This window comes from Staurois parvus, unplaced genomic scaffold (assembly GCF_062004578.1).
Source record: "Staurois parvus isolate SC_StPar_1 unplaced genomic scaffold, SC_StPar_1.0 ptg000636l, whole genome shotgun sequence".
NCBI classification, from domain to species: Eukaryota; Metazoa; Chordata; class Amphibia; order Anura; family Ranidae; genus Staurois; species Staurois parvus.
The window spans coordinates 992,124-1,006,811 of NW_028318432.1; the positions used below are offsets into that span (position 1 = coordinate 992,124).

The 14,688-nt window shown below is 40.6% G+C and overlaps 1 protein-coding gene across 2 annotated transcripts in view; it reads left to right on the top strand.

Moving 5' to 3' along the window:
* Window positions 1-14,178, top strand: part of STAM (signal transducing adaptor molecule) — a 70,329-nt gene extending 56,151 nt beyond the window's left edge. Inside the window, exon 14 of one of the 2 annotated variants that reach the window (XM_089693712.1) lies at window positions 1,608-1,733. Coding sequence is in view for 1 of the 2 variants with exons in the window: in XM_089693711.1 (XP_089549837.1) it covers window positions 1,608-1,824 (217 nt within the window). In the remaining variant the exon portion in view is untranslated. Of the gene's footprint in view, window positions 1-1,607 lie in introns of both variants that reach the window. The other variant, XM_089693711.1, reaches the window with a different exon arrangement.
* Window positions 14,179-14,688: the final 510 nt, after the last annotated feature.

The window sequence follows — 14,688 nt, forward strand, 5'->3', positions numbered from 1 at the left end:
GACCAATCCTCCCTATCCCCTTTAGCCAATATCCAATGAACAGCACAGTCTCTGCAAAGCCTAAGTTGGATCCTCAATCTGAGGAAGTCATTGCTGGACCCATCAAACTGATTGGAGCACCTGGGCCTGATGCTACACACAGTCCTGTCCAGGTTCTTTCTGCCTTGGGGACAAACTTCTGTCCCTTGGCTCTCATGCTTGGGCCATCTGGGCCCTTTGTAGGTTCATGTAAGGGTCTCCATGCCTCTTGTTCCACCATTGCTATGTGAATCAGATAAGTACTCACTGGAGCCTTTAGTGTGAAGAATAGATTTCAGATGGACTTAGATGGAGCAATCTTCTTTCCTGCAAGCATGGGTTGCAGGAAAGAAAGTAGCTTGACTTCCCCATCAACACAGCCATTGAGTTCTACCGATGGGAAGGTGTGCAGAACACAGTGATTACTGCTAGTGGTTAGAATAGCAGCTAGCAATAATCACATGTAAAATCTGACAGGCGGGTTATACCCGTGTTAATTGATCAACTTTGGTACAATCAGAATATTGAAAGACAGAGGGATTTTTGAACGGTGCCACCATATAATCCAGTACCACAAAGATTGTAAATACTTTAACAGTTTTATTGAATGATGGCATATAAAAATTGGTACATTCAGCCTGCCCATATATGGTTTGAATCTCGCTGGTCCCTGCTGATCCATCCGAGATTCAAACAGTCTGTGGCCAACTATTCTCCCTTCCCTGTTAAGGCACACTCTACAAGATCTGTTAGAGCTTCATGTACTTTTCAGCATCAGGCCTCTGTTTCTCAGACTAGTATTCTTGCTGTGTGGTTCATCCCTTTTATTTGTATTGATTTTGGACATCTCAGTCATAATGATTAAAGAGCCTGAGTCCTGTGCTGTGTGACTTCCGAAATCCTAAAATTTCTAACAGGACTTTCAGGAGATATGGGAAAGGGGCAGGACCAAGCCTAGCTTTTACAGAAAGTCAGTATTTGCATTTATAGTTTCTGGTGCCAATCTTTCTGGATCTACTGATGGCTTTGACATGCGGGTTTCAATAAAGATGGAATCTACTGCTGTACTTTTTCACAATGTGCTCAGTTTGTGTTTACAGGTTTGTGATCGGTCCCTTTTTAATATAACCAGTTCTCTGTCTTGTGATCTGGTTATTCAGGGGAATAATGTCATGTACATCATTTATACACCATAAAATTGTTGCGCTGTGTGTCTTCTGGTTACAGGCGGTGTGCTGGTGGTGGATTCGCATCTCACTGAGTTTATTTCAGATATTATGGGCACTTGAATTCACGGAGGATTGAGGCTTAATCAATCACTATATGGACTCCGTTTTGAATATTTAATATGCTTGATTTAAATTTATGATTTATTTAAAATTACTTTCAGGGACAACACTTGAAGTATTGAGACACACAACGCAACATTTTTATGGTCTGTATATATACGGACATATTGTATTTTATGTTGAGTTCTGCTGTGGTGGCTTGTTTGTTTATTACTCTTTTTTTTGTTCACTTAGCGCAGTTTATAAAGAATATTTGGTTTACATAATTTACTGACCTTTTTTTGCCTCTTTGCTTTACAGAGCCACAGTGGTCGGTTCCAGTACAGCAAGCACATACATCAACCCAGCTGCTGGTTATAGCGCCAACCCTGCCCCTGTCGCTGGAGATCTCGCTATTTATCAGACTGGTACCAGTATGTCCCAGGTCCCAAATTACACACTACCCCCTGCAGCGCTATCTCCACCCGCAGCCAGCCAAGAGCAACAACAGACTTACCAACAGAAAGCTCTTCTATAGGTCCTAGCATCCTGGACTTTATATATTAGCCCTAGCACCTATATAATACCTGTAAGTAATGTGACCTCATTCTTTGGTAAAGTGCACCTGTCACTTTGTAGCAGATATAGAGCTCTTAAAGAAAAGTCAGGGGTAGACCATGTACTTAGCAATGTAAAGGTTTTAGTGTATTTTTAAAGGAAAAGTTCTGACTCCACTTTGTTTTAAGGCCTACTTTTTTAATAGTTTCTTCTCAGTGTAACATATCTGCTATGCATAATTTAATTTATCCAGGTATATATCCGTGTCTTTCCTTTGCCCAGATTCACTACCTTTGTTGGAAAGGATTTTTTTATTTGCAGATTCCCAGCTGCTTCTCTTCAGGAGATAAAATATGAACACCCTTTTCTAGTGGACTGCTGAAATGTTTAAAATGAGCCAAATGAGAGATTCTGCATTACGGATGAGTTTGTGAATATAGTCGCTTTTGTTTTTGGAAGTAGAATGACCTGTCCCGTAATCTCTCTGTGCTCTCAGGGCTGTGTTTTGTTGTCTAATGATGACTATATCAGTCCTGTCATACAAGTTAGTTGACAGAAATTACACAGCCTGTTAAACTCTATGTAAACCCTCATCTTGTAAAAAAAAAACCCATGCAGTTTAAAATCGAAATGAAAGGCAAAACATTTGTGTATAGATATAAAAAAGGGGAAAAGGGGTATTTATATATATTTTTTTATAAGTGATCACATGCTCTGTGTTATTAGCTGCATAAGGATCTTCGAGAGTTTGGGGAGGAGAAGCAACATCACGCTGGTCTTCCCAGTAAATGGCTGTGTGGGGGATGAGTGGAGGGCGTGTCAGCACAAGCCTGATCATTGGAGGAGAGCAGGTTCAGTTCTCAGGACAGCCAGAAAACTGTCAGCGCTGTGCTTTCATGCTTAGTGTGGTCAGTTTTTTTTAATTGGAAAGCAGAGGGACTGTCAGGAACACACAAAGGAAGCAATACAAAGAGAACAGAAATCTTTTTCATACAAGTACATGGTACACCAGGCACATATCAGGAATATGAAAAGTTGGGTTTGCATTTTCTTTAATTAAGGTAGCAGACAAGCGTTATGTTCATTTTACCTCATTGATGACTTATCTGTTGAGCACAGGAAGGCAAAGGCAAAGTCTTCCAGGGTGTTCTGCCAGCAGGCTGTTTCTCGGTAACGAAAACATTTTAAGGTTACTATTCAGATAACAGGAAATTTGACTGCAAGCTCTGCAGATACTTTAAAACAGGCAAATAAACATGTTTAGTGATGTACTGTAAGGCTGGCCATACTTTATACCATTTTCTTATTCAGTTTCTTTTAGATTTACCTTTCAATTTGTATGCAATTTGGCAGGCTTTTGCACTACATAGTTAAAGTGTTTAGGCTTGACCTCATATTATATGGTTTTTGTAAATCTAAAGGAAAATTTGTATAATGTATGGCCAGATTAAGTTATGTCTTTTTTTGATGTAGCTAATGGCTCCATCAGCTGAAAGATCTAGCTGTCCTCCTTTGCAACATTTATGTCTGCTATAAAGTTACAGGTCCACTTTGAACCTTGCCTTTTTTTAATCTTTTTTTCTTAGTCTATTAGGCAACCATTTGTTGAACAAGACCTAGATTGCACTGATGACCTTAATTCACCTTAAATTTTGTATCATACACTACAAAAGTAGAAGATGTATTGGCCAAAGCTGACTGAATGAGGCCTATGCTTTCTGTGACCCTTGTCGCACACACGTGGTGGGCAGGTAGTGATGTGTCGTGAATCTTTCCACACTGACCATAAGTTACATTTGATGGTGACTTTGTAATTTCGGTTAAACTATAGTTTTGTAAGGATAACCTGTAATACTCTAATGATTATGGAATTCACAAAAAAAATTAATTCTATAAAAGAGAATGGCAAACTTTGGTGCCCTAACAGGAAATTTTAGTATACAAATCAGGTTTAAAGGAAATTTCTTCTCTATTGTCCATTGACAGTCTAAGAATTTTGAGTATTTCCTCAAATATATTGCTACCTACAGGCAAAACAGACACTGGTAACAAAAAGTTGTCCGACACAGGATAACCCCACCAACAACCATCATGCCTCAGTTTTTGTTAGTGTCCTCATGAGTGGATGTGCTTCCTTCTGCTCTGCTGTTTTGTCTCTTCATTTTGAAGAATTTTCTACTCTCAGCAGCTGCTCGGTTGATTCCTGCTGGATGGATATATGACATTCTGGAAGTTATCCAGTCCAGCTTTCAGCACTAATAGGTTCATGCCGCTTATATAAAATCCTACAGTCTCTCCATTGCCAACATACACTGGTAGATTCATGCCAGATATATTAGGTCCTGGAAGTTTTAGTCAACAGGATTTCCCAGTTTTATACTGGTGGCCTCTCTGCACTAATGCTGCATTTCTGTAATATTGTCCAGTCATCTAAAACTGCGGACAAATTCATTCTAGATATGAAAATTTGGAAAGCCTTTCCAGTCGGCCAAGGAGTGCATCACAGAGGACGCTGCTATTCAAGTCAGGCCAGTATGTACAGGGATTTCATGGCAGGGTATCAGGACCTGAGATGCGACCATTCATCTGACCCCCATCTCTGAAGGCTCCTATTTGTGTTCAGGTTACCACAGGACTCTGCTATTAAGGTCCAGAATTCAGACAGCTTTCCTTTCTCTGTAGCTCATTATTTTGAGTGTCTAACAGGCCTTAAAGTGGTTCTAAAGGCAAGAGGTTTTTTTCTTGTTTGAAGATAAAAACCTTCAGTATGCAGCCCCCCAGATACTTACCTCAGTCCAGATGTGATCCAGCAATGTGCACGAGAACAGAGGCTCTCTGCTGTCTCCCTCATTGGCTCACAAACAGCTGTGGGGAGCCATTGGCTCCTGCTGCTATCAATTACATCCAGTGAGAAAGGAAGAGGGGACAGGGCCAAGCCGTGCTCTGTGTGTCTTTTGGACACATAGGAGCATGACTTGGGAGCGTTTGGGCACTTAGCTGGGGGGAAGAGCCAGGAGCACTAGCAGAGGACCCCAGAAGAGGATGATCCAGGCTGCTGTGCTAGGTAAGTATGGCTTTTTTATTTTAATTTACAAAAAATGAGTATTTACAATCACTTTAATGGGTTGAGACTTCCTCGGTTTAGTACTGAGGCTACTACAGCCAGTTCAGCTAATGGGCCATTATTTAAATTTTAAAGTCATTTTATTCTAAAGTAATTTTCAACCTCCTGTATTGCAAGTTGACCACACAGGGGAGCCCTTCTCTTTAGTGTATGCTATGGATTATATAGATAAAGTTACGGGTTTCAATTTTCCTATCCCTTCCATTAGTCAGCTCTGTAGAAGCAGATTTCATTTAGAAGGATTTTGTTTTATTTTAATCCTAGTTAGAAACATTTGCTCTGTATTGTCTTTAAGGGACAATGTCCCGTTGGGTTGTTCTTAAAAACTATTTATGCAGCTTGTTACTGACAGCTAGGACACCCATCTTCCTTAGTGGAAGAATCTTGCAGAATAGCCTGTTAGTGGGTGTAATCCCTTACATATACCCAGTGAAGTGACTTCCCTCAGGTTATACACAGAGATTAAACAAATCCTCCTACATAAGTTGTATCTGTTTATCTGCAGTCTCTCTTCTCTACATCTGTTTTAAGTGATGAATTTATGTTGAATGAGTTTTCTGAGCATTCAGAAAAAAAACTGGGAGGGGAGCTGAAATTACACACTACAGAGCTCAGTGAGGAGAGCTCGGAGAGCTGATTGGGGGGAAGAGACACCCCCTTCACACAGTTCACAGGAACAGAGCTGAAGCTGTCACTCTGCTAAGGGTTTCTTCCCTGTCACCATTTTCCTCTTGTTGTCGGAAGTGGCTGATAAAGGAATGAGGCAGCAGACAGATATGACACTTGATGCCCTGGATAGAGACAAGTACACACTATAGAGGGATATGCATTGTTCATATTTCACGCTCGAGGTTTACAACCACTTAAGTCTTCCTCCTCTCTGACTGTTAAATGGTTTCCCTTTGTTTCACCTTTTCCTCATTGAGAGTTAGGTTCTCATTCTGCTGAAATCCTCAGACAAACATTCTGGGCATTCAGATGCATCTACTCTTTCTGTAGTGGGGGCGGAGCTTGGTTACTTGTTTCTCTGTGGCTTGCATGCCAGAAGTGGTATCCAAGAATTGCAACTGGAGTTTAGTTCCCTGCTTCTTTTTATGTTTCACCGTCAACCTTCTGTTGCCCCAGAGATTGGCAGATCTCCATTTAGCGCTCTCGGTCTCCTAGCTCAAGGTGCCATTGGCCCAATTCCTGTGCAGAACCGTTTCAAGGTTTTGTTTACCTTGTTCAACATTCCCAATTTAGATCTCCTGTCTTGAATGTCTTTCTTTGAATTTAGTTTTTCCAAACTGATTTCATCATGCCTGTTTTCACCTCACTTTTCTGACTTCTGCGGACATCAAGGATGAGTGTCTGCATGTTACCATGTTTTCAGCATATCGTCGTTTCCCTGTGTTTTGCTTTTGGAATGTGTGCTTGGAGTCCATTGAGGGACACCTGGCTCCTTTTGGTGTTTATTCGTTGCTCTCAGTACTACTTTGCTACAAAATTGAGTCATTATTCTTGTGGGCTATCCTGTACTGGCCAACAGCTTTTTGTTTCCATTGTCTGTATCTCTTGTAGGTGGCAGTAAAACTCAGTCTATGAATTTAAAAAAATCCTGTGCCACCCAATGGATCACAAGAAAAGGATTTTATGGGAAGTAAAAAAAAGAATCCTAATGTTTCACTCATACTGGACATTATACAAGAACTGAACAACCCACGTAAGAGGGAATGCTTGGAAGACACTCTGGGCTCAGGTCACATATCTAACACACCAGGATAACTATCCTTATTTTCAAGGAAGACACAAAATTAGTCACATGTCTAAAAACAGTGCCTTTGGTTGGTGTTCAAGCTTTATAAATTGAGCCTTCTGTTACAAGTAACAAATACTTTTTGTGCACCAACCCCATGGGTGCCACAGACACAGTACATTCATTCTTCCAGCAGTCTGCCTTCTCTGACTAGTACTGGGCACCTGTGATGTGAACTCTGTAATTCTAGGGTGGCCTAGCCAATCACAAAGCCGGATCATATCTTTACACCTCAAGTCATCGCACCCCCTCCCCCCTTTTTAGTGAATGGAGTGTATAGGACAAAGGGCAGGTTCTTAGGCCTTGTGGTGTCGTTTTAAGCAGACCTAGGGTGTAGGTGTGTGTTATTACACCACTTCTGTATAAACGTTAAAGAAGACCATCACATATTCTGATTTTTTAAACCAAATTCAGTTCCAGTTGAGCCTTCCCCATTTAAAAATACATTCTGGCTACATTAAAACAATAGGTGTGCAACATCTTACCGTTGGCTTTCTTTACAAAGCGGCTACAGCCTGAATAGAAGCCTGTCCTCTGCCACAGTGCAGGGGAAATTGGTGATCTCTTTTCAGAGACTGACACACCCCTTATTGAGTCAGACTTCTAACTCTTCAATAAGTGGGGAGCATGAGCATTGCTTATTGCAGAGCTATAGGTCCAACCCAGCAGGGGGCTCGTTGGTCCTCCTGCAGTGAAGACCATCTTTTCCCCACAGAGTAAAGTTGCTTCTGTTAAGCATGCTGGCAGAACTCGGGCCTTTCTACTCCGGTTGTAACTGCTTTAGAAAGAAAATGAACTGTAGAAGCATTTGGAGCCAGCTTTGAGTCCTGTTTTATGCAGGCTTCAACTTGTATAAGAGCAATGTGAACAGCAAGTTTTGACAAAGCATATGCTGAGCTTTCAGCAAGCTTTTTTTGAAGCTTTCAAAGTATCATTCAGCTCTAGTTTGTAAATGTTGACCACTGATCCCAATGGAAGTTCTGATTGCCACTTTAAACAAGCTGCTAGCAGGCTTCAGCACTTCTTGAAACTTGTTGAAAACCTGTTGGCAGCCTGCTTAAAGTGACAATCAACAATCCCAATATTATCTGTTTAACACTTACAAACTGGAGTTGAATGGTACTTTAAACTTTTCAGCAAACGTTGCGGAGAGTTCTGCAAATACTTTGTCAAAGTTTGCTGTTTACACTGCTCTTATACAAGCTGAAGCCCATGTGAGACGGGCCTGAAGGAAGCAAGACATGCTGAGGAAGTTGCTTTGAGACTGCTTCTTGCTAGTTTAGTCATCTCTCTTCACCATCTGATATACAGACTCGGGGCAGAAGTATGAGAAGGAGAGTTCCTAAATAAACAACTCCTTGACAATACAGAAATGGGTGTCATTATGTATCCTTCATCCTTCCTGGACAAAGGAAGGCCCGGAGGAGCGTACACTCTGGCTGAGCATGCCATGTCCTCATTTGTCAATGACTTGTGTGACAGAATAGTAACTAAGCAGCATAAGCTGATGCAATAAAACCATAAAAAGGTTCTGGTGCTGAAGGATATTAAGAGTGTTGTTCGCCTCCTGCTGGCCAGAGCCCTGCCTACATATGCCTTATTGGACACCACTGGCTAATGGCAACATGAGCAAGTCATGTCAAGGATCAAAGCAACATACAGCTTCATCAAAACCAGCTAGTCATTAGTCACTCATAAAACAGAAGTCAACTGCAAAAAAAGGAAAAAGTGAACTGTAAGTCATAGACCAACTTTTGTTTTGATGCACCTAGAATAAAGTTCAATTTAAGTTTGAATATGCTAAATCTAAAGTGTAAGTTCACCTTTACAGAAAATACACTGGACCCCCTCCCCATCCCCCAGTCCCACTGTACAAGTGTCTATCGATTCCCCCGCTGTCAGGCACCAGGATGCCGCTTCACAGGTCTGGGGATTTGAAATCCTCTTGGTTTTCTCTCCTCTCCTTGTAGCGCTAACAGGACAGGCTCGGCGGATTCTGATTGATCAGCGCTGTCCATGTGATGGTGCTGACCAATTAGAATTCCTCTTGTCCATATATGCTGAGAAGTATGGATAGGAGATTAAGCTGCAGGGATTTCAAATCCCCGGACCAGTGAGGTGGCGTTCCAGTGCCTGAGGGGAGAGAGATTGGTAGAGCATCCAGTTCAAGGTCACTTTACAGTGTAAGGTGAACTTACACTTTAATATTAACATCTAGTGTTTTAAAGTGTACTGGTCATTTATCTGTCAGTTCACTGAAATCTGGGTAGATGCCAGTAGGGTGAATCCCCCTCCAGCTTCATGTGTGTCTCTGGGATCTAATTCTAAGAACTCCATACTTTCCAAATCCACTATCTTGATGCAAACATCACAAGGACATGATATTCTCCCTTCTCGTAGAGATTGCAACAGAAGGCGTGGTACTACCCCTGCTGTAGACAGAGTAGTCATGGTCGTGGAGGAGGCAGAGCTGGGAAGTCTGGAAGAGAGAACCCAACCTCTGCAGCTGCTGGGAGAGGAACACGTTATTTTAGATGGTTTAACCCTCCAGTGTCTACCTGTAGCTAAAATAACCATTTTCAGTGCAGGTTATAAACATTTGTAATTTATACTATTGGCTAGAATGGCTGTTTTCAGAATTGCTTCTTTCTGCAGTAACACCACCAGGTCGATAGAAACAGAATCCTGTGGTTCCCTTCATAGACAGAAGTGATACAGGCATCTAGTAGATATGTCCTAACATCCGTGGTGCAAACTACAATTTACTAGCTGTTCCACTCCTTTCCTATCTGACATTAAAATAAATAAAAAAAAAAAATAGGGTCCTAGTGGCACCTACACATGCCTACAGCGAATTTCAGAGGCCCCTTCTGGGTCGTAATGTCAAGATATTGTGCACTGCTCCGTAGTGTCATGTCTATTGCACAGTGAGCCTGCGCATCATAGTGACAGGCCAATAGGAATGCATTGAGGGTAGCGAATGGTCAAGTCCCATTCCGATCAAGAAATGTCATAGCTTAGCCCGATCAGAATGGTGGGTACCAGGCTATGGGGCGGAAACTGAAAGCTGCTGCAAGCGTGCATAAGAATCGCTAGATACTGTCAGCAAGAGTGTCAAGGCAGGATTTTAAAAAAAGCATACTTAGTAAATCTCTGGATTATATGTGCATTTCCCCAATTTTTCTTATTAAACACACTGCAGGTACAGCAAAAATAACTGTTGATGTGATAGAAATACTGTGTGCTCTTACCTTTCTCGCTGACATGATCACAGTTTGATTTCTATGCATGTGGTGTCAGCTCTGCCTACTTTACTTCTGATGGATTACAAAGAACACAGATCTCTTATCGTCTCCATAACCCCTCCATGTGCACAGACAGAGAGCACAGGAAATTATCAGCTCATAGGATTTCTGACATGATCAAATGATTTTCTTTTTTTTGTTTTTGTCTTTTTTTTTTTTTTTTTTGCAGTTCTGGAACAGATCTAACACAACACTTTTATTTGTATGTTTTGCAAAGAAAACACTAGCAAATGTGTTAGCAGAGTTTATTGGTTTGCATACACTTTTCACTTTATTGCCTAATAGACTAGCTAAATGAGGCAAAAATGTAATGTAGGGAGGCTTAAAATAGGCACTGTGGGTGTAACACCAATATCTGTCAGTATTGTAGTTCTGAAAATGGATGTTTTTTGTCAAATAAAAAAATGTAAAGATTTACAAATTTTATATAAGATGTATAAAATTATAAGTCAACCTTTTGGAACACGTTACCTGTTCCACCTGTATTTGGTGTGTAACGTGTTCTAGCTTCTCCCCCCCGATCCCCCACTCAGTGTGACAGTAGGTGGGGGTTCTACCCCCCACAACCCACAACCCCCCTTTGTCACAATTCACAGACACGGCCGCATCGTTTCATTCAGTTTTCTGTGAATTAACAAAGTGTCACCAGGCACCAAGGCAGATGGCTTGTAGTTCTGAATGAACTGCGAGGGTGCTGATGTAGCTTTCAAACTGACAACCCATATTGGAGGTAGGGGCTTAAAGCTTCATGGCTTGTCCGTAGAAGCCTGAAATTGCACTCCTGATCCACTGATCAATGCTTTCCAGGCTCCTGCAGGAAAAATAATAAATTCATTTTTTTCTGCAAAAATATGTGCATTTATTATTTTTTCTAAAAAGGCGACCTTATCCTTTTAAAATAAAGCTGTCACAATCCTTGGTGAAAACCGTGGCCCAATGAAAACAATCTGCAGATCGACAGATATGTGCAGCTGACATCATATGTAAATCTTGTCTGTTTTTTTTGTAAAAGTTGTTTTGGTCTCGCTGAAACCTTCTTACTGGAAGGGAGTGCTCTCACCGATAAGGAGGCTTGGGGTGGAAGGGAGCGGAGCCATTGGCAACTTTTACAGAAGAAGTGAATCTCTGGATCTATATACGTTTATACAATGCCCATTGCATTGAACATAACCTCAGCTTATGCTTTATTCATCATACACATAGTTTGCCTTGCCTACACGACATGTTTATCTTCTATCAATGGGAACATCCTGCTTAATAGTCTGTAAAAGATCCAATTTTACCAAATAAAAGATCAAGCACAAAGCGTCATTTATGCGGTCTTGTTCACAACACCAAAAGCTGTAGGCATCCTAATTTGTCAGTTGTGTTGGTAGAAGTTCCTGCAATACCATAATAATGACTAGTTTAGCTTAGCCCCTGATATGCTGCCAGATCATTTGAAGATTCCCTGGAGAATCATTAGTGTGATACCACGAGTACATGGGTGGTCAATCTATCCTTAATGGACCCGTAAATTAAAAGATACCTTTATGTAAAACGGGCACAAACTTCACAAATATGCATGGAACACTATCCTTATCTGAACAGAATGTAAACTGTGTCATTTGTATGACTTGATTATGCAGCCTATTATTCCGGATTGAGTGCCAAAGTAGGCTTCTAGTGCACTCACACTGGGCACAGTTGATCTGTTGCCTGAGTTCAGTTATCTCCACTGTCCTGCTAGTCTGCACTCACACTTGACTATAAGCGACTGTTCCCAGGCACACTTACATCATCACTTCTGCCAATCAGACCACAGTGATCCCTGATTCTGTGCTCAGTGATCTATGGAAACTGTACCGGACCACAAGAGAATCGTGCTTGGGATCACCTCTTCCAAGTGGTCCTGGGTACATACGCTTAACTGATCCCCAGCATGGTTCGGAGCACTCGCATTACACAAACAAGCCAAACCAAAGGGGTAAATTGTGCCCGGGAATGCTTAACCCTGCCAGTGTGAGTGCACCCTTAAACAATCTGTCAGGTCTTACTGAGTTTGTAAACTAACAATACTGGTGAGGGGCAGACATGGAATTAGGTTCATCTTTACAACCATTCCTATGCTTGACGAAGACCTAGATCCTAGGCCCATGCATTTTACAGTCCAGTACCTGAACTTCAGTGGCTGGTGGAGGCTCTGGAGATGCGTCCTGAGGTGCAAGGTCCTCCCTAAGCATTCTGGAGTTAAGGGCCCATTGAGACATGTGCACTGCAGTAATGTGCTGTAAAACAGACATTTAACCTCATATTTTCACAACGAATGGTAACATATTATCCATGTTGCAGTGCCATTCATGTAGAATAGCACCCTAGAACAACAGACAATGCATGCAGCAGTGCACCACAACATAGATACAAAGCACCAAACCTATTTCTTAATGTGCTGTGGTATGCTACTAGCCCATTCAAAATAAATAGGCTGCCCTAAATCAGAGCTTTACCCATAACAGCTTGATAAAAAAATAATGTTCTGTAGCAAGGAACATACATTCCACATTAAGAATGCTACCAAAATTAGTGTGTGCTGTAAATTGCCTCCAGCATTGTTCCTGTTTCTTCTTGCTGGAGGCTGCCATTTTGCTAAAGCCCTGAGCAGCAGTAAATGTTTAGGCTATCAGCAGATCAGCCTTTACATTTTCGACAGTGCCGAAAAATAGCTGGGTAAGACAGTGTATTACTGGATTTTAAACAGTATAGACAATTATTTCTAATGTTCTATACAACTATACCTGCAAAATGGTCGAGAATGATGTGATCTAGCAGGACTTCATTTTCTTTAACACAACCTAAAAGGATCTATGTATAAAAAAAATTGTAACTGGACGAATGTCACAGGCGTTCCCCCAGTCATAACAAATGTTTCCTGTATTATGTTCAAACTGCTTATTTTCTGATCATCAGAACCATCTAGTGACCATAATACAGTATTTTCCAAGTTGAGGTATTTCAGGAAAATACCGTATTATGGTCATTAGATGGAGCTCATGATCATAGGAAATAAGCCCATTAGACAATTAATGGGCCAAACTTGTTACAGTTGATCAAATGCTTGGAATATGGATGTTATGCCTCGCTCGCTTTATTAGTTTTCATGCTCTGTAGACCTGACAAGTTTTAATATAAAAGTTGCATGCAGTGGTATTTTTGTACAGGATGACTATAAAAACAATGTTGTTGGGAAATGTCACTCGCCACTGTCATTTTACATATTAACGATAAGCTACTGAAACTTTTCATATTTATAAATGCTATTAAAAACTTACATAAATCCACTATTTTATGTTCATGATCCAGACAGTGGGAACATGAAATATAGGTTTAAGACTAAAAAAAGACATCGGTCACTTTTACGTGTTACTTGGTCAGGAATGTATGGCTGTATAGGTTACAGGTACTCTTTGAGTTTATTTCAGGATCTGTGTTGGGTAACATATCTTGATAAATTATAAAAATACAGTGTTTTTGTTTTTTTTTTGTTTTTTTTTATGCAGCAAAATAGAAAAAGACCAGTAAAACAGTATGATCGGTAAAGTCCAAAATGCATTGCCTAGTATAACAAAACCTGAATCCATTTTATGCTGTTCTGGCATAAAGTGAATTCTGATTGGTTGGTTGTCATCAGTTATCCTGCTTGGCACTTTTGGCACTGTTTATTGTGGACCTTTTTGGCATTATGAGGTATGAGATTTTGCACCAAAGAGAGTTGGATAAAGGTAACGCTTTTTGTTTTCAAGACATCCAGTGCAGTATGCAATGGAAATATATATATATATATCCTGTTAAACAACAAAAAGGGACACTTTTTTTTTTTTTTTTATTGTTTTTTTTTTTTTCCCCAGGACCTCGTTTTTAATAAAATCTAAATTTTTTTCAGTGAATCTGTTTTTATGGATACATTTGTACATAAACACACTTGTATAGAAATGTTTAATTTAGTAAATAAGTTATTTCTTTACTAATTTGCTGAATTTGGTCTTCGTGTCACTAACAACATCATTGTTTTGTGTTTCTCAGTCATTGCAATCTTTTGTCTGTTATGAAAATATAATAAAACCGTAACAATAATTGTCTGGTGATTTTATTATTTGTTAATCATCTGTCATGATAGTTCTATTGCCATGGTTTGCTTATTAGCCCTTAACAACCCCTACTGTCCTTCCCTATGCTACCCCTTTTTTGCTCATCGGTCCCAAATAAAAAAAAAAAATATCCTGTGTAAGCCAAGCAGACCTTCCAGTAACTTTATAACACTCATATACATATACTGTACAATGCAATAATCAATATACCAAAAGTACAAAATCTAGTAGCCTCCCTGGAGGTATTCCCGAGTGTAGCTTGGGGTAAAGTTTTAATATCACAAGCGGTGGTGCTCTGGGATCTGTTCTTCTCCAACTTGTCCTGCGCTCCTGCGATGTCCCTCCTGCAGTGTCCCCTGTAATGTCCTCCGGTGGATGCTGGCATTTGTCATCTGGGTTCCGTCCCCTGCGACGTCGGGACGGAACGGCAGGAAATTTGAAAATGACAAAAAGTGACATTCACTAAAATCACATAGTAAAATATTACTGTATCAAA